This window comes from Eimeria tenella, genomic scaffold, assembly GCF_000499545.2.
Source record: "Eimeria tenella Houghton genomic scaffold, Eth_scaff14, whole genome shotgun sequence".
In the NCBI taxonomy this organism is placed as follows: Eukaryota; Apicomplexa; class Conoidasida; order Eucoccidiorida; family Eimeriidae; genus Eimeria; species Eimeria tenella.
In genome coordinates this window covers 427660-447858 of record NW_013541512.1, presented here as the reverse complement: position 1 = coordinate 447858, position 20199 = coordinate 427660, and the positions used below count along the sequence as shown (strand labels likewise).

Genomic DNA, 20199 nt, shown 5'->3' with positions numbered 1-20199 from the left:
GCTGCTGCAGCACCCACAGCAGCAGCAGCAAAAGGACAATCTTTTTTCCAATAAATTCCAATTACTTCATTAAATTCCAAAACTGGCCTCTGAAATGAAACTCCCTTCCACTTTCCGCAAAAACGTTTCATCTGCCAGTACACCCGAGCATTCAGGTGTACGTACACCCCAGCACTCGGGTGTACGTACACCCCACGAATTTTCGCCTTTCCAGTTCTTCGCACTTCCCTTTCATTTGTTATTTTTAGCCTCTTTTGGCATTTTTTGTTTCCTTTTATTTATCTTCTTCTATTATTTTCTTATTTTCACTTTCTTTTTTGTTCATTTCTCCCTCTAACCGCAAACCCTAAACCCCAGCCTGCAGATCCTGGAGGCTGGGGTTTAGGGTTTAGGTTCCCAGGCACCCAAAACCCTCGCCAGCAGACCCTAAACCCCCGAAACTCTGTAAACCCTAAATCCTCTAAACCTTCACCACTAAACCCTAAACTCCCTAACCCTCGCTGCTAGCCTCTACGCCCCCAAACCCTCACCACAAACCCTTGAGAAAGTAAACCCTCGCCACTAAACCCTAAACCCTCGGAGCCAGCAGTGCATCCTTTGTAAGCGTCTGCAGTTGAGTGCCTTGGAGCTGCGCACACGAAGTGCCGCCTGGGCGCTGCATGCGCTTGCTGCAGCCTGCTGCAGCAGCAGCGGGGTGCAGCAGCAGCACACTGCAGCAGCAGCAGCAGCAAACTGCGGCAGCAGCACACTGCAGCGGCAACAGCAGACAATTCTAATTGGGTTGGGAGCTCCTAAGGCCCCCTGCACAGCCTCCACATGAGCGGCTTCCACAGGGCAACAAGCAACTGGCGCTGCAGGGCAGCAGCTGCAGCAGCTGCTGCAGTTGAAAAGGCAGCTGCTGCTTTCCCCGCCTCTTATCCTTACGCCTCTCTTATCCTTAAAACGAAGAGCGACACTTGCGAGAACAGAAATGAAAGAACTAATGGGAGGCGCGTGCGGGAAGCTGCGGTGTACGTACACCTGCGCGTCCCGCGCGCGCCCGCCCTTGCGAGCCGCCGCCGCCGCTGCTGCTGCTGCTGCTGCTGCTGCTGCTGCAGTGCAGCGCATCAGCAGCAGCGCGGCAGAGCGCGCCGGCGGGTCAGACGGAGAGGGTGGAGCCGGGCTCGTTGGAGTCGGCGAAGGTCTTCTGCTCGCGGACCTTGCTGCTGCCTGCTGCTGCTGCTGCTGCTGCTGCTTGTCTGCTGCTGACGCGGCGCAGCAAAAAGATCAACACGTACACCAACAGGCCCGCAGCAACCATCAGCCCGTCCACAAACACGAAGCTGCGGGGGGCCTCGAACTCGAGGACCTTCTTGTACCACAACATGCTGAGCAGCACGAAGACTCCGCCAGCAGCAGAAGTGAATCCTGCAAGTTTTCCGAAAGCGTGTTCGGGAAAGTGAATTGAAATGAAACAGTAGACGTTGCTGAGGACAAAAGAAGTGTAGACGAAAAAGAAAACAATTGAAATGCCTTTGCACGCCAGGTTGTCGAAGATCAGAAACAGAAACATGCATACACCCGAAGTGTTCAGCAGCAGCAGCACCACGATGATCCCGTACAGATCCACCAGCCGGCCGAAAACGGGGCCCGGAATGAAACTCAAAATGTTGAAAATTGCAAACATTTGGTAAAGATCTTGTCCGGAAGAAGTAATTAGCTGCTCCTTGTTCGACTTCGCGTAGTAGTCCGAGCGCACCAGCGCGCAGCAGAAGATCGGCAGCAGCAGCAGGAACTTCGGGTCCACCAGCAGCTGCCAAAACGACCTGCTGTCCCTCTGCCGCGCTGCTGCTGCTGCTGCTGCTGTCGACACCGACCCGTCCTCCTTCGACGCGTCCCGCAGCTCCTCCGCCGGCAGCTGCTGCTGCTGCTGCTCCCCCGCTGCTGCTGCTGCTGGGGCCTTGAAAGAAGCCATTGGCACGAACAGCAGAGTCACCAGCAACGACAGGCCCTGGCCCACGCCCACGTAGCCCACGCACATCTGCCAGAGGTCCTCGGGCCGGAAGGAGGGGCTCTGGAAAACCGCAGACATGACAACTGGAATTGCGAAAGAAATGGACCTGACGGAGCCCATGATTGAAATTACAAACGAAGAGTTGCTGGGAAATAACTTGCTGATCGAGATCAGCGGCAAATAGCCCGGGTCGGAGGCCACGCCGATGCAGAAAGCTGCTGCGTAGTAGGCGCGGAAACCCTCGCCCGAGAAGCCCAGCAGCAGCCAACCCACGATGTCCATCACCACTCCTATCAACATTGTGATCTTGGGGCCCACGGCGTCCAAAACAATGCCCGCGAGGAAGGAAGAAAGCATGTTCGAGCCCAGCGCCGTCGTGAAGATCCCGCCCAGCATCTGCTTCCGCGCCGGACAGTCCACGTACTTCGCGCCGCCGATCCGCAGCTCCGTCACGCTTTCCGGGTCTCCGCACTCCCACAAGTACGCGCCGGACTTGTACAGCATTTCCTGAATGCCGTTCCAGCCCCAGTACGTGCACCCGCGCAGCAGCACCACCACCAGGTACAGGAACAGCAGCAGGTACCGGTTCAGCGGAATGTGCAGCTTCAGCGCCTTCAAGCGCCCGCAGGTCTCCTTCTCCTCCCCCATTTTCCTCAAATGCTTCAAATCGAACGAAGAAATGCCCAAATCCGTCCACAAAAGCGGCTCTTTCCCGCCGCGCAGCCAGCTGAACTTCCGCGGAAACCACCGCCGAGACAAACGGAAAGCCAGGATTCTTCGCCTCTAAATGCGCCAAAAGCGCCAAAAGTGCCTCCAATACTTCCAAAAAGAACCCAAAATGTCGAAAATAAAGAAGATCGGAAGCTGTTCAAGTCCGCGACGCCTGCCTTTTCCGGGCCACGGCTCTCTGCCGCGAAATGATGCAAAAGGAAGCAGCAGCGAGCTTCACTGGCAGCTTACTGCTTCCTTTCGCGCGCCTAAAGCCTTAAAAATCAAAACAAATCCGTAGACATTATTTAATTTAACGCAAACCAAGCAGAAGACCGAACTTTCCAGGGGAGTTGGAAGTGGCGGTAGGCAGAGAGCCCCGCACCCTTTGCCTAACCAGCCCCCGTTTCCCCGTTGGAACTGCAGTAATTTGCACCAAAAAAGACATTTTATATTGCAATACCGCGTTTATTTCGGTGGGAATTTCGATGTATCTTTTTTTATATCGAAAAGGCATGAAAAAAGTGCATCTTTTGACCCAGACAGCGACCAGGCGTTTCCCTGTGGCCACCCCACAGCAAAATCCTGCAACAGACCGCCCATGCACGTCCTGCTTTCACAATTAGCAAGGAAATCTCTCCCATTTAGATCTTCTGATAAATACAAATCAGAAATGCCGACTCATTTGAAAATTTTCTGGCTTTTTTCGGCCCTTCTGTGCCTTCAAGTGCCGGTAGATCCGAGCCAGCTGACAAGCGATACTCGCTTGGTACTGCCGCAATTTCAGTCGGAGGAGGTGCATTTCTTCCTTTTAGTTCACTTAATTCGCGGAATAAGTTGGTTTGCTGCCATAGGTTCAGTTAAAGGTTTATTTAATTGCTTCAAAGACCCCAGGAGCCCTCCTGCTGGCCCGAACTCACCGTCGATTGTTAGCCCGGCGCGAGACGGGGGGTGAGTACGCAAAAATGAGAAAATAACAACAAGTCTACTTCAGTTTTACCCCTAAACGAAATAACTTGATATTTCAAGCCGGAATGAAAGAGTTTTCCGCAGCGCCTGCACCCAGAGGCTTCGGTCTCGAGTCTAGCCGGAGAGTTGAATTCAGTTCAACCGGACTCAGTTGAGAAGATTTCAAAAATTGGGTTTTTGGAAGTTCGCGGAAGAGTTGAAGGCCAAAAAAAGGAAGAGGACATGAAAGCACTTAAAAACAAAAAGGAGCTAAGAACCGGATCACAGCGAATGCCATTCTCTATATTATTATATAATTGTTTACTCACTTGTTGCCACTGACTTCTCTCCAATTAAAAGCCAACGAGACACTTCGAAGTAGTTACATGCAAATAGAAACCCCGGCGACACAAAACGAGATTTGGTTGACTAAAAATAAACTCAATGCAACAGATGGAGCCAATATGTATCCACTTAGTGGCGCATACTTGTATACATATATACACCTGTACATATATGCATGTGCATATGTAAACAAGCACACATTTACACATTTATATACATATATGCAGGTGCATGCATACATATTTATGTATGTATCATATTCATATCTTTATATGTTAGATGCATGCATATTTGCTCATATGTACATTTGCACAATTGCGCATCCACGCGGGAACATGCAGCCAGTTTCCCTTGATTGCAGGAACGAAAGTCTGCATTTATGAAAAGCAATTCGAGTAATTAGGATGTTTTTCAAGAGGCACGTTCATAGATGCTTTGGTGTCAAGAATTGCGAAATAAACTGCACAAGTCCGTAAATGGACTTGTTCATTCAACTTGAACTACTTCCCACGCACTCAGAAAGCGCAGAGATAGCACACAGTCAAGAGAAACAGAACTTGAATGAATGAGGGCCCCCAGTTGGCGACGGAAACGAGCAAAAGGACCATTTAATTGTTTCAAATGATCCAAAATGCAAAATGTTTTGCAATTCAATTTCATAATTCAGATCTTGGCGGCGAACTTCGCGGCGCGGACCACAGACGCAACAGTCGGCAGCAAAAACGGCAGCAGCAAAGGAACATGAATGGCCAAGTCGAAGTGCAGCGAGAAGTAAGGCGCAGGCTCTAGACTTCCGTCGGCCAAAAGCTGCAGAAAGAATAAAAATATTCAAATAATAAAACGAAATAAATGATAAAGCAGCAAATGCAGGCCCGAAAGCAGCAAGGATAGGCGCGAGGCAAATGCTGCGAACACAGACTAGCTGGAACAACACGAAACTCCCAAAAAGCTGAATTCTAACCTTTAATTCCAATGTTTCTCAGTGAAAGTAGAGGCCAGAAATCAAAAACACAATTCATGTTTCTCATTTAATGGATAAGATCAATTACGAGATACAGTGTGCTAATTAACACAAAATGCAACAAGAAAAAGGTCAGCGAAGAGCAAATGTGCGTGGGAAGCAGAAACACCTCATGCATTCACCGGCTCATTCAAATTACCTTTTCAACTTCTGAAGAATGACAAAACGTGCATTTTATAAATTATATTCGTATTCATGAATAATAAAAACTGGCAGAGGCGAATGATTAGGGCAGCAATGGCATGCAACTAGAAGACTAAGACATTCACAAAACGTGAAATGGGCAAACTGGAAGCCAGCAAGTGCAGGATAAGAAGACCAAAGCAGCCGGCGCTGAACAACGCATGCAAAGTTAATAAAAAGCTAGAAAAGTGGCAAAAAACAAAAACAGAAAACATTGAAAATGAAGCCATTTGATATCGCCCGTCGGTGCACCTCTTTGGAATCCCTGAGTGCTGCGCGCGCCAGCAGCAGCGCGAGCTGTCTGTACACCCTATTTTCGTCCAGTTCTTCATCGTTTTTTACTTCGCCAGAAATGCAACTGTCTCCGCCTTGTGCCGGACAAGCAGCAGCTCCCCGCTGCTGCTGCTGCTGCTGCTGCTGTTGCAGCAGCTCGAGGGCTGCTGCTGGCAGCGCAGCACAACGCCGCAGCCGCAGCGCCTGCACGCTGCACTCGATCTGCTGCAGCACTTTCTGCGAAGCACAGACCCACCCCAAACCCTAAACCCTCGGCTGCTGCAGCTGGAGCTGCCACTGAAATGAAAATAAAAGACAAAAAAGAAAATAAATCCGAAGTTGCTTACTTCCATGCCGCGCCCAATGTGCTCAGACACACGCACGTCGGACCCTTCCAAAATAATGCGATGAAGAATCCTGATGTTGGCAGCAGCTTGAGTTATCATTGAAAAATAAATGTCTGCTGCTACTCCGTCTAGTTCCCATTCGCTCAGCCCCCGGCTGCTGGGGTGTACGTACACCGCAACTTTCCGCCCCGCGCCTCCGCTGCTTCCTGCTGCCACCAGCAGCGCCACTTCCGGGCTCAGTGCAAAGCCTTCTAGAACCCCTCTAGACTCCTTGCCTGCTGCTGCTGCTGCTGCTGCTGCTGCTGTAAGCAGTTCGTCTACCAAGTGGTCATGGGGCCCCGGGGGCCCTTTCTCAAGCTGCCACAAGCACCTGTGGCTTTGGCAGTCCTTCCCACAAAGACTGCTGGCTGCTGCTGCGCTGCAGCCATCAGCAGCAGCAGCACGAGGATCCCCTAAAACGGGAGACGGAGGCAAACCCAAATAGAAACGCAGCTGAGATATCCAGGCCCCCTTTACTGCAGCAGCCTCTTCTGGGTCATCCCAGGGGAACAGAAGTTCCCTGCTGCTGCTTGGGGGGCCCCCCTCCTGGCCCTCTGAAGGGGGCCCCCCCTCGGGGCCTGGGGGGCCCCCCGCAGGGTACCTGGGGGCCCTGAGGGTCAGAAAGCCCCACGGGGGCATCCCGACTGCTGCAGCAATCTTTTGCTGCTTCTCTCCTGCTGCTGCTGCTGCCAGCAGCTCTTCATATTCTTTGCTGCTGAGTCTGTAAAGACCCAAATTTATGGACTTTGCTGCTGCAGTGAAGACCCCCTCTTCCCCCCACTCCTCTGCAAGATTTCGAAAACGGCGATTAGCTTCTTCTAAGACAGCCGCTTCGTACTCAGTGAGTGGGGGGCCCCCCGCAAGCGAGGGGGCCCCCAAGGGGGCCCCCAAGGGAGCCCCCAGGGGGCCCCCCAGGGGGGGAGGGCCCCCAGCAGCGGAGGGCAGAGCGCCCCCTTTGCCAGCCAAAGGGGGGCCCCCAGAAGCCCCAGAGTCCTCACTGGGGCCCCCAGATGCAGCAGAAAGCAGCCGCAGGAGGTAGGCCCACGCGAAGGCATCAAGGCCGCTGTGAGGTACCACCTGAGGCAGCAGCAGCAGCAGCAGCAGCAGCAGCAAAACGAAAGGAAACTGAAGAATACTAGGCAGCAGATGCGAACCGAGGTGAGAAGTTTAAGATGTACAGGGAAAAAGAGATGAGACAAGGTGACTAAGGCGAGACAAACTGGCCCTTGCTGCTGCTGCTGCTGCTGCGTTGTTTGCAAAGCAGCAGAAGCAGGTGCAGCAGCAGGAGCAGCAGCAGCAGCAGGAGCACGTGTTTGCATTCAAAACAAAGAAGGGGAGTCACAAATTCTCGTTATAACTCATTAAAAGCCCACAATTGGTATTTACTTGTCTTAATTGCTTTTTAAAATTCAAGAATTTGATTTAATTTATTTCTTTTCACCTGAGATGTAATGTTCAAGTCCACGAGGCTGCTGAGGGCTTCCAGAAACCCCCGCAAGTAAATTCGCAAGAAAGACTCGGGGGCCCACTGCAGCCGCTGTGGGGCCCCCGCTTCACCTGATCCCCTGCTGCTGCTGCTGCTGCTGCTGCTGCTGCTGCTGCTGCTGCTGCTGGTGTTTGCCTTCGGTTTCGGGTCGCCGTCGCCCAGCAGCCAGAAGTGGATTCTCCATTCTGCTGCTGCTTCCGGCGCTAGGAGTGCGGGGGAGAGGATCCAGCGGCCTAGCACTTGCACCACTGCTGCTGCTGCTGCTGCTGCTGCTGCGTCTTGCGCCTGCGCTGCCTGCTGCTGCCTCCTGGGCACCACCAGCAGCAAAGAGCTCCCGCTCCCTATGTGCACACGAGGCAGCAGCTCAAGTTCACTTGTCAGGGGAGAAGCCACGAGAAGCTGCAGCTGCGACTGCACTTGAGGGCCCCCCGCCCTTTGCCTCCAGGCCGTGGGGCTCTGCTGCTGCAGCGCAGCAGCTGCTGCTGCTAGGGAAGGACACTCATCTGCTGCCTGCAAACTCTCAAGAAGATGAACAGCCAGCAGTCCTTGGGAGCTTCCAGACTGGGGTTGCTGCTGCTGCTGCTCCTGCTGCTGCTCCTGCTGCTGCTGCCCTGCAGCTGCTAGTACAGATGCTACGGGAATGGCTGAGCACTGGCTGCTGGCTGGGCGTGCTGCTGCCCCGCCCAGGGCCACGAGGTGTCTGTACACCTCAGACGCAGCAGCAGCAGCGTCATCGCACAGAGGCACCACCGTAAGCACAGTGACCCACTGCAGCAGCTGTTCCGGGGGCACTGCTGCAGCGCTGCAGGCACCCGCAGCCCCACTGCTGGCTAGCTGCTGCTGCTGCTGCTGCAAGTGCTGCTGCCAGAGGCGGCGCTGTACTAGCGAGCTTTCTGAAAGCGCGCAGGAGCCCAGAGGAGCAGACAGTCGCTGCACTTCTTCTTTTCCGGAAGCTGCTGCTGCGGCGGTGGCGGCCCGCCGATCTGCATCGTTCGAGAAGTAGGGGACGAACAAACTGGAAATTGAATTGTGAATGCACGGATCAGGTATTTCGTGCCGTTCTACTTGCACAGCGCGCCACCAGAGCCAGCACAAGACCACGTTTATGACGGCAAACAGGCACAGTGCCAGCGGCCGCACGGGCGGCCCCAGAGCCATTCTGCTGCAGCCTCTGAGTGCCCTGGGAAGCAATCTGAACTCAAAAACAAATTAAAAAGCCAGGAAACAAGGGAAAGATCCCGCGAGCAACAGCAGCAAGCGCCGCCGCTGCGTCTCGGGAAGGAGCCGACTTGCATGCAGTCGGCGGCGCACCCTGGAGGTGATGCAGCTGAGACTTGAAATCACGAAATCCGGCCGCGATCCTCAATGGAAAAAAATTAATTTGGGGTTTTTTAATTCCGCAAGAGAAGCCGCTTTAAATGGTCACAGATTCAATCACAGGCCACCGTAGAGGAAGCCCACGGACTGACCCAAGCAAAGTATCTATGTTAGCTGACGCGGAAGCCATGCAAACACGAGGGCGTTCTTGATCTCTTTGTTTCACTTCCCTCCATTCGTAGTGGAATTTAGAGCGCCGATTCATGAGTTCCGTCTCTAATTATGCATCGAGTAGAGGCACACACAGGCCTGCGAGTTGAGCAGCCATCGGGCTTGCGAACACGGGGTCACCAAAGAAAGCAGACCGAGGTTGAATAAGATGCACTATAGAGCTTTAACATGTAGACAACATCAGCATGAGTCATGACACTGCGTTATTTCGGTCAATACTATGATTCTTCAGCCGATGCCTTTGCGTGACCCTCCAGGGGCTCGCCGGCGCAGCAGTTCAGCCTTTATATGGCTGAAACATCAGCGCAGGTCCTCTAAAACATTAGGCAATTCATCTGCCACCCATAGAGTGCTTCCTTCCTTTCCATCTCTTGGCAGTAAACGGGGCGTTCCACTGCCTGTCAACAGGGCCCTAATCAGTTCAGAGAAAAGGCACATACAGGAATTCGCAACGGGACTAAAAAGTTCCAGTGGAGAGAAGCGCAAAAGAAAATGGCTGCCGATACCAGTATATAAAGATCCTCCCCACGGAAGCGCTTCAACGGAAACTTTTGGATCTCCAAACTCCTGCAGCCCCTGTGGGGAACCGTCACGTTGCGGATCAAGTGAAGCCGCTCAGCAACAGGAAGCTGTACTGGCATCTGAACGAGCCCTCCTTTCCTACCCTATCCTGTTCGATCAATCAGGTGGTCTGCATTCAAATGCCCTCCATCGTGCAGACCCATCTCCGCCAACTGGTGGAGCCAATGAGAGATGTCACTTCGAAAAGAATTTGGTGCTACCGGCAGACAAAGAGACTCCAAGCATGCCCCCACAAACTGCAGACAAAAGAGCGAGTGCACTTCCTGGGTCAATGGTTGCTGGGAGGGTTCACAATCGCGGTGAACCAAACACAGTGCTTACGGTATGCGAAGGAATGTCCAAAGCTTTCCTTAGTCAAACGGAGCCGCCTATAGCGGTGCGTGAGGAAGCTACGACAAAGGTGCCGCAGCCAGTGCCTGTCATGTCGGGCGAAACGCAGCAGCAGCACTACAAATACAAACAGAGCGAAGCGCAGAGGCCAGCAGGGACATCAACCGACGGATGGACGAACACCATCTGCAACAGTTCTCCTGTACTTCTCCACAGCCTCAACATCTCTGTATCTCCTACACAACTACCCAAACAAAACCGCCTCCGGCATAAACATGAGACAATTAAGACGTTCCCTTCAATCGAAACCCGGCAACGGCAAGATACCTGCGTCGCAACCAGCAAGCCACAGTTTACTACAAACAGAGTCCACGCACTGCAGCATCCAACACTAGACATATCATCAAGCAACAGCTTCTTCAACATGCAACAAAAGGACGGTCACAGACACAACGAAGCAGCAAACAATGAAAATAAAAATCCACACGCACACGAGTACGAAGAGCGCAGAGCAGGGCCTCGACGCTCATCAGCAGGAAACCACAGCCTCCCCATGTTCATAGCCCGTGCACACCATCACCCAGCACGTCGGGACACAGACACGTCCTATGAAGAAACAGGCTCACTCCGAAATGAGGACCTTGAGCCTGCCTCTGCTTCACGCCGACAGGTTCGGCAGTCGTTCATATCGGATCCTCGACAACGCGTGCTCCTCACACGAACCAACTCGGCCGAAAAAGAGAAACACAGTCAACACGCACACGAGTACGAAGAGCGCAGAGCAGGGCCTCGACGCTCATCAGCAGGAAACCACAGCCTCCCCATGTTCATAGCCCGTGCACACCATCACCCAGCACGTCGGGACACAGACACGTCCTATGAAGAAACAGGCTCACTCCGAAATGAGGACCTTGAGCCTGCCTCTGCTTCACGCCGACAGGTTCGGCAGTCGTTCATATCGGATCCTCGACAACGCGTGCTCCTCACACGAACCAACTCGGCCGAAAAAGAGAAACACAGTCAACACGCACACGAGTACGAAGAGCGCAGAGCAGGGCCTCGACGCTCATCAGCAGGAAACCACAGCCTCCCCATGTTCATAGCCCGCGCACACCATCACCCAGCACGTCGGGACACAGACACGTCCTATGAAGAAACAGGCTCACTCCGAAATGAGGACCTTGAGCCTGCCTCTGCTTCACGCCGACAGGTTCGGCAGTCGTTCATATCGGATCCTCGACAACGCGTGCTCCTCACACGAACCAACTCGGCCGAAAAAGAGAAACACAGTCAACACGCACACGAGTACGAAGAGCGCAGAGCAGGGCCTCGACGCTCATCAGCAGGAAACCACAGCCTCCCCATGTTCATAGCCCGCGCACATCAACAGCCATCCCATCAGGTGGCTTATGCGTCGGCAGATGAAAGGCCCTCTCGTTCCGACGACATGTACGAGCCTGCCTCTGCTTCACGCCGACAGGTTCGGCAGTCGTTCATATCGGATCCTCGACAACGCGTGCTCCTCACACGAACCAACTCGGCCGAAAAAGAGAAACACAGTCAACACGCACACGAGTACGAAGAGCGCAGAGCAGGGCCTCGACGCTCATCAGCAGGAAACCACAGCCTCCCCATGTTCATAGCCCGAGCACATCAACAGCCATCCCATCAGGTGGCTTATGCGTCGGCAGATGAAAGGCCGTCTCGTTCCGACGACATGTACGAGCCTGCCTCTGCTTCACGCCGACAGGTTCGGCAGTCGTTCATATCGGATCCTCGACAACGCGTGCTCCTCACACGAACCAACTCGGCCGAAAAAGAGAAACACAGTCAACACGCACACGAGTACGAAGAGCGCAGAGCAGGGCCTCGACGCTCATCAGCAGGAAACCACAGCCTCCCCATGTTCATAGCCCGCGCACACCATCACCCAGCACGTCGGGACACAGACACGTCCTATGAAGAAACAGGCTCACTCCGAAATGAGGACCTTGAGCCTGCCTCTGCTTCACGCCGACAGGTTCGGCAGTCGTTCATATCGGATCCTCGACAACGCGTGCTCCTCACACGAACCAACTCGGCCGAAAAAGAGAAACACAGTCAACACGCACACGAGTACGAAGAGCGCAGAGCAGGGCCTCGACGCTCATCAGCAGGAAACCACAGCCTCCCCATGTTCATAGCCCGTGCACACCATCACCCAGCACGTCGGGACACAGACACGTCCTATGAAGAAACAGGCTCACTCCGAAATGAGGACCTTGAGCCTGCCTCTGCTTCACGCCGACAGGTTCGGCAGTCGTTCATATCGGATCCTCGACAACGCGTGCTCCTCACACGAACCAACTCGGCCGAAAAAGAGAAACACAGTCAACACGCACACGAGTACGAAGAGCGCAGAGCAGGGCCTCGACGCTCATCAGCAGGAAACCACAGCCTCCCCATGTTCATAGCCCGCGCACATCAACAGCCATCCCATCAGGTGGCTTATGCGTCGGCAGATGAAAGGCCGTCTCGTTCCGACGACATGTACGAGCCTGCCTCTGCTTCACGCCGACAGGTTCGGCAGTCGTTCATATCGGATCCTCGACAACGCGTGCTCCTCACACGAACCAACTCGGCCGAAAAAGAGAAACACAGTCAACACGCACACGAGTACGAAGAGCGCAGAGCAGGGCCTCGACGCTCATCAGCAGGAAACCACAGCCTCCCCATGTTCATAGCCCGCGCACACCATCACCCAGCACGTCGGGACACAGACACGTCCTATGAAGAAACAGGCTCACTCCGAAATGAGGACCTTGAGCCTGCCTCTGCTTCACGCCGACAGGTTCGGCAGTCGTTCATATCGGATCCTCGACAACGCGTGCTCCTCACACGAACCAACTCGGCCGAAAAAGAGAAACACAGTCAACACGCACACGAGTACGAAGAGCGCAGAGCAGGGCCTCGACGCTCATCAGCAGGAAACCACAGCCTCCCCATGTTCATAGCCCGCGCACACCATCACCCAGCACGTCGGGACACAGACACGTCCTATGAAGAAACAGGCTCACTCCGAAATGAGGACCTTGAGCCTGCCTCTGCTTCACGCCGACAGGTTCGGCAGTCGTTCATATCGGATCCTCGACAACGCGTGCTCCTCACACGAACCAACTCGGCCGAAAAAGAGAAACACAGTCAACACGCACACGAGTACGAAGAGCGCAGAGCAGGGCCTCGACGCTCATCAGCAGGAAACCACAGCCTCCCCATGTTCATAGCCCGTGCACACCATCACCCAGCACGTCGGGACACAGACACGTCCTATGAAGAAACAGGCTCACTCCGAAATGAGGACCTTGAGCCTGCCTCTGCTTCACGCCGACAGGTTCGGCAGTCGTTCATATCGGATCCTCGACAACGCGTGCTCCTCACACGAACCAACTCGGCCGAAAAAGAGAAACACAGTCAACACGCACACGAGTACGAAGAGCGCAGAGCAGGGCCTCGACGCTCATCAGCAGGAAACCACAGCCTCCCCATGTTCATAGCTCGTGCACATCAACAGGCGTCCCATCAGGACGCTAGTGCGACTTCTGCGAAAGGTATATTGCTTGGAAGGATGAGTGGTACAGTGGATTGTACTCCAGGAAAACGTGTGAGTGTTCTTCGACTGTTCCTTCTTAAAGGGGATTTTCGTATCATAGCAATCTGCGCGGATTCGTTTGTGGCCGTCAAGCTTGTCGCTGTCGTTTACAGTTAGAGCGCATGTGGGTTTTCTTGAAGCTTCTCAGGGCTTTTCTGAATGTGTGGCTACTTTTCCTGCGTCACCTACACACTACATTTTGTGCCACAATTGAAAGACTCAGAAACAGTCATTTTCTAAACGCACGACCCATGTATCATCAGGCCATTTTGTTAAGTCCTCATGCAAACCGCGAGCACCGAGAAGTAAATTCTCCTTGGAGCCCCGTTTCTCGGCCTGTAGATGAAGAGGACAACAGTCAGAGGCATGCGGGTCTACAAAAGCACAGAAACGCCGAGACGTTTACGAGCTGTGATCCGCTGAAACCGTATGTTTCACCTCCATGTAATGCTCCATTTGAAAGCGAAGGATCGCTAAAGTCAGACGAAGGTTTGTTACGACAAAAAGGCGATATTGGGTGTCTCTGCTCGTCGGAAGACGGTACGTGATGTTTGCTCCACTACTTTTGCAAGGGAACGCTCATAGCAGCTGGAAACATTTCGGGTCTGGGCAACTAATACGTGCTTACTAGTGCTCAGTTTAGTATGCTCTGCTTTTCAGACAGCACTCTGTGCTCACTGCATGCGCCTCCAGGAATCGTTCTGCACGCGTCTGGGAGGCATCCTGGAAGTTCGGTGGTAGACGCAGATAGCGGTTCGAATATATATCCTGGGATGCCTGCTGTGCCTGAAACGCATCCTGTCATCAAACCGCCGGCTTTCAAAAGGTTTTTGGCTTCAAGCATAGTATCTGAAGCACAGCTGGCGCCAGACTCGACAATGACATACAAAACAACAAAGTCACCATCTAGTCTTGATCCTAACCACGCAAACTTCATCAACCAATCTCCATGCCTGCCTTCAAGTTGTTTTCTGACACACGGCACATGCACGACTTCTGCACGGGGACACACTGACGAAGGCTTCGGTTGCTTTCCGCTAGGAGCACTCGGACCGCAACCAGTATTTAATTGCCCCCATATGCTACCAAAGGACCGGCCTCAGTCAATCTCACACAGAGAACTTCAAAGGTACTGTTCCGTTGACAAGAGCGGCGTTCATGGGACCAGACCCAATAATGAGGCAACAAGGCAACTTCTGCAAAAACCTGGCTACAATGGGCTGTCAAACCCTCCGGTTTACTTACAACTTAGGCAACCTGTAGCCCCAAATCGGTTACCAGTCGGATTTGAATCGTCCTCATTTCCGGGAGTTTCCGAAGAAACTCGAACAGTTTTTTACAGGCGCTGCCCGTTGGAAGATGAAGCTAGTCTTTTTGTGGTTATTGAGCCAACAACACGCGCACTGTGTTTCAGAGGCTTGTCTGGTAACAGTGCCGGGGCGAAAAGAGATGCAAAATCTGTGAAACATCGAGCTTGTGAAACAGAGGAAGGCGCGCCTTTCTGTTTTCTTGAGAATCGGTTTGTGGAAGAAAACCTTGTCAATCGCGCACAACAAAAACTGTGGCGAGCTATATACGCAGTTCCCGAAGTGAAGGCATCTCACCTAAGTGCCAGTTCACCGCGCTTTGAACAAGGTACGCTATTCATACTTTTGCTCCCTCACTTTGTGCCAGTTCACCGCACTTTGGACAAGGCATGCTGTTCTTTTTTCGCCACCTTTCAAGCTGTAAAGTTGAATTTTGTTTTCTCCCGTATTTCGCCTTGGTTGAGAACCTAATTTTCTACACGGCGGTAACTAGATGTGTTCCGTCAAGAAGTGTGGCTGGCGGCGTCCCCGCCAGCATCTGTATCGTCAGAGAAAGGGGAATAATCGTGCTTTCTGAAAAGCTCCCGCCATTTGCAAAGCAAAAACTCCAAGACTTTTGTGTGAGCTGTGTGCTACAAAAATATGAAGGATGTTCAGTCCATCCAATTCCTAACCGGCGTCCGAGGCAGCAAACAGATTTGGCTGTGTAAATGTTTCATGCTGCAGACTTCCGCAACGCAACAAGAACTGGGATGCTTGGTAAGAGTCTTCGAGGTCTGTCAAATAGGGTTGAGCGACCGTCTTAAGGTCTCACAAGGGCTGTGTCCATGGCAGCTACTAGAACCATGCCGCCAGCACGAGCTGCCTCAAGCTGCTTTCGACAAACGGAGTAGCCATGCTGACGATATGTCTCATAAATACACTCAACGTTCTCTTCACATAAGCGTGTCTGTGTGTCGACTTGTGTGCCATGAAGACCCCGAGAGAGAAGGCTCACAATGTCAACATCAGACAAGGAGTGGACCTTCGGTGATGATTCAAGCAGGCTCAACGCAACAGGAGGCACTTTCGGAGCGTTGGAAAATGCACTTTCTATTGAAGCAAGTACAATGCCCAACAGTACTGAACGGGCATATAAGTAAAGCACAGCAACAACCACACCAAGATACGGCAGGCGTCTGCCAGCCAACATTTATGGGAACATCATGAAATCAATAATCAGGTGAGCGTCCATTTTTCATGTAGAGGCGGGGATGCGCCAGCGATAGAAAGCTAGGAATATCACTAAGTGAACTACACCACACAGAAACGCACGTTTGCGAGTGCCATGTCTAGTTCACAATGAGAAAAAGCTATTCTGCAATTTCGACTTGTAGGTTGTTAAAAGGAACTGTCTATGTGAAGGGCCAGCATCTTCACGATGCTGCTTTGTATGAAGCGGTCATTGACGGCTCTGATTTTGAGCTGGGTCTGCACTCAGCCCCCTTCTCGTGCCTCTCCGGTAACTATATAGCAATTCTTCAGGCTAGCGGCATTTTCAGACTATTATTGCTTTTTTAAGGGAAAATTCAGCTCTAAGATTTTCTAAACGGCCTGCAGTGATAACGGTGCTTGTGCTTAGAACGCTCCTTTGCTTCAGTAGGCCGACAAAACTACAAACGCTGCTATTAGTCTCGTATAGCAATGGTACACCCGAATACCACACAACCAGAATGAATAGAAAAACAAATGAATGTTTAACGCAAGTCCGCCGCAGTAAAGGACGATGGCCAGAAAAGTATATCAGAATGATACAAGCTACAGGCGTTTTTTCCAGCATCTTGCGGATGCTGGGAAAAGTTCATTTTGCAGACGGATGCTACACGACAGTCACAAGCGTACGAAGATGTTAGTACAGGTCTCACTTGAAATCAGTGAGACCTGCGTTGATATCTATTGAGCCGATAGCGACATGGTTCTAACACTTTCTAAATAAATTGCTTTATCAGAACCTCGTTTGAAAGTGAGTCAGCTAGACTTATTGATGGACCTGGTAAAGAGCTTGTTTACCCAAGCAGGCACTCGACATGGGGAGCCCCCATTAAGGCAGCTGGAAGGCACCGCAAACTTCGTAGAAAGAATCGCTCAGAAACCATGACTTCCTGGCTCTTCTCCGGCCATTCACAGCTCATCGGAGAAGCAGTGCTCTAAGATGTTGTGGTCACAAAGGTGCAGCTGAGTTCCTCGATTAAGCTTGATTAGGTCGCTTCGCTGGTGCATGTTGTAAGTACTTTCACACGAGAAAAATTTAATCTTCCAGGTTCTTCCCGCTTGCGCAAGCTGAATTCTTCCTCATGAAGAAGGTTCTGGAAGGACACCATGCTGGATTTCTGTGGTACCGCTGACGCTCGTGACAAAATTTATGAAACTTTTGGCCTGCACCCCTGTTGAGCAATAGCTCGGGAAATGTGAAGAAGCGCCAACGTTCTATTCAAGCGCACCTGTCGCACCAGCAGCAATTAATTACAGCCAAGAAGTAACAATATTGCCTGGGCGACCACATTGGTAGAACGAAAAGGGGTATTCCATGCTTCTCAACAGTATTACTGTGACAAGTTATCCGTAACCTAAACACGCTGGAGAGTGTGGCCAAGCATGGTTTCTAATGGAGAAACTCAATTTGAAGTGTGACCCGTTTAGCTACGTGCGAGGTCTGCAGTCCAAAGTTGACTTTCCATTCAACTTTACTCAATGACTTTAGGTGGGTGAAAACTGGTCGGCCATCCTGTTGGTACAGGCAGTTTACGCAGTATCCCTAGTCAAGAAATGGGTCTCAAGGCCTTCTTTAAAGGCTAAAGCACGTGACTGGCATCTGCGCCTGTCATGCTGCTGATTTTCTAGAAGCGGATGAGACAGCTTACTAGCACATTCATGATTTTAAGAGTTGGCGCTTTGATGGTTGCGACATATTTTCCTTCCTGCTCAGGAGATTTCCACATTTACCAGGATAGTTACTAAATATGGGGATTCAGTATACATTCGAAGGGCACCTGAGCTGATTGCCTTGCTGCGGTGTGCAGCTGTCTCTGGTGCTTCCGAAGAAGTGCATCTGAATCTCTGCAGCGTGCGTTGGCCGCCACACTATCAGCAATATATTTATACACGTCATGTAGCTGAAACTTTTGCGCAAGACGTGAGCATGTGAGTCTAACGCAGCCTCATGTTTTGTTATTGTAATGGGACCACAGCAGCTGCTGTTCAGCGGCTAAACCCGCAGAAATATAGACATGACACAAGTTGAGAAACCACATAAAGAACAAGTGCCTTCGGACACAGGAAATGCACCAACGCCTGCCATAACTTTCTAGGGGATATGCGAAAACTGTGTCAGGTACATCCTGGAGTGCGGCCTTATGCACAGCTCCCAATTTGGCGCGAATACTCGATACTTGATTTCACCGTACGCTGCCAGTTGCTGTGGGGTGACTGTGGGGGTATTCTGCTACCTAACAGCCACATAACTGCCTTGGACACGGGCAGTAGATGCAACAATGCAGAGTTCCCACTCTGCATTGTTGAAACGCGTTTGAGATAATGGCATTGCAACTGAATGTTCCATTAATCTGAAGACGGCTAGGCGCCTTCGTGTCTGTTTTCTCCTACTATGAAACGCAGCGGATAGAGAAGTCATTTGCGTGTTGTTCTGGCCAAATGGTACCAAACGCTAAGCTCTCGGATAGGCGCAGGGAGGCCTATGTACCGCGTTGTACGGCTTCCCAGAATCCTATGGGCTCCGTTTTCAGCTACAGCAGGCATTGCAGTTTTTCATCGTGAATGCAGACTATCACCTTTGCTGGGGTAAGAGCCAAATCTGGCGCCTAAACAGCGCATGAAACCAATGTGTTCCCCATAAGGGGAATACATTCCGCAGGCACGACTCGCCGACTAAATCCGCCATAAAAAATTCACAGTTGCACAGGAAATGCTGATTCCCTCGCAGATGCGACCGAGAGAGCTACAACTGGAATTGAAGAGCCCTCCAACTGTTACCACTGCGAAGTTAATTCCAGTGAAACAGTGTAGGTGAATAGGCAGACAGAACTTTTGTGGCGCCTGGAAGCGATACCATATCGGTTCATATTCCTGTAGGCAGTAGGCAGGAAATGAATTGTGCGTGTGCGTTGCTGTGAAGAATAGCACAGCCCTGGAGGGGCTAGATAAAAAACAAATCTGCAAGTGTCACTTTTCCAAGTGACACCTGCAGATTTGATCAACCATTATAGCTTTTAGAGGAGAAGAAGTTAAACTGCCACCCCATCTCTTAGCATGGAGGGCCCGGCGGTGGGGAGTGGGACGGTTGCTCTGATTTATGAAGCGTTCAGGAGCTTCTCGTATTCTCCATGCACTTGCATCAGGCAAACACAGTGAATGAATGATTCTCCGTGGCGCTTAGTGGAAGCCCTGCATTGCGCAGCCTCCTTTTAATGTGGTAGGCCCCATTTTGGGGCTACCGAACTCCAATCTGGCTACAGAGACGCACATATGTCAGTGCATACATGTTTATGAATGGAAAAGTCACCCAGTAAGGTGTTACGAATGCATTTTGTTACGTTCGTACGCGCCTTCCTCCTCCAAGAAGACGGTTTGTGTTTGTACACCTCGCCGCTGTTGCTAACTATGACACTGCCAGCCCAAAGCTCTCGCCTAGCTGGAGAGCACGGAGTTTACTGCTACAGCAAACAATTCGGGTTATGCGTGCCCTTTGTAACACTGAGTCTTACAACGTTTGGATGTTGTTCCCGTGCAGCATTCGACTGATATGGACCACACAGAATACCTCTGGATGGGCGACACAGGATGGCGTTTCCTTAAAACAGGAAGAAAACAGCGTTGGAAGTGGAGAGTCGCACCTGACACCACAGAGCAAACAGAGAGATCTGTTTGGAGGCTTGGCCACTCGCCACAATGTAGCAATGCCCGTTTGCGATACACACTTCTTGATTCAAGTACTCACAGCTAATTTCAGACGATTCGCCTTAGGGAGGCCTAATGTGCAAAATCTCTAATTATAAAATACTCACGGTGCCGGAAAAATACTCGGCAATCGGACAGGAGCCTCATGACCATAGCAGCACTAACATGCACGATTTGCAAGCTTTGTTTTCAAACAATGTTAAATGGCTACAAATAATAATCGCACCAACTAACACTTGCGTCGGTAGTTCTTGAGGCCACTAAGTAGTGTATAGCTACTTGTTGCAGAGTCAAACAATCCTGAAGGTGGATCATACTGTAGCGGCTTTCCGATTATTTAGCCATTGTGTGCCAGGTGACGAACAGGATGTAAAGTGAGGGTTTGGAGGAAACGTTCCGTCTCATTTGAAGATACTTTCCCGTAGTATCGTTTCTTTGGGTTTCCAAGGGACTTCCCCTCTACAAAAGTTGTGGGCCCCTTTAGTTTTTGCATACGGGCCTTTCTGCG

At 51.7% G+C, this 20199-nt stretch overlaps 3 protein-coding genes across 3 annotated transcripts; 1 reads left to right on the top strand and 2 right to left on the bottom strand.

The window, feature by feature from the left end:
- Positions 1-1138: 1138 nt before the first annotated feature.
- Positions 1139-2641, bottom strand: ETH_00027485 (major facilitator superfamily domain-containing protein, putative; the record flags this gene model as incomplete). The annotated part of the gene is made up of 1 exon (XM_013373385.1): positions 1139-2641. The coding sequence occupies one exon, from the start codon at positions 2639-2641 to the stop codon at positions 1139-1141; it is 1503 nt and encodes a 500-aa protein (XP_013228839.1).
- Positions 2642-4657: 2016 nt separating this feature from the next.
- Positions 4658-8501, bottom strand: ETH_00027480 (uncharacterized protein; the record flags this gene model as incomplete). Its single annotated transcript, XM_013373384.1, has 4 exons — positions 4658-4801; positions 5451-5708; positions 5819-6934; positions 7299-8501. 4 exons carry the CDS (start codon positions 8499-8501, stop codon positions 4658-4660), a joined length of 2721 nt encoding a protein of 906 aa, XP_013228838.1.
- Positions 8502-9111: 610 nt separating this feature from the next.
- ETH_00027475 (uncharacterized protein) lies at positions 9112-13548 on the top strand (the record flags this gene model as incomplete). Its single annotated transcript, XM_013373383.1, has 1 exon — positions 9112-13548. One exon carries the CDS (start codon positions 9112-9114, stop codon positions 13546-13548), a length of 4437 nt encoding a protein of 1478 aa, XP_013228837.1.
- Positions 13549-20199: the final 6651 nt, after the last annotated feature.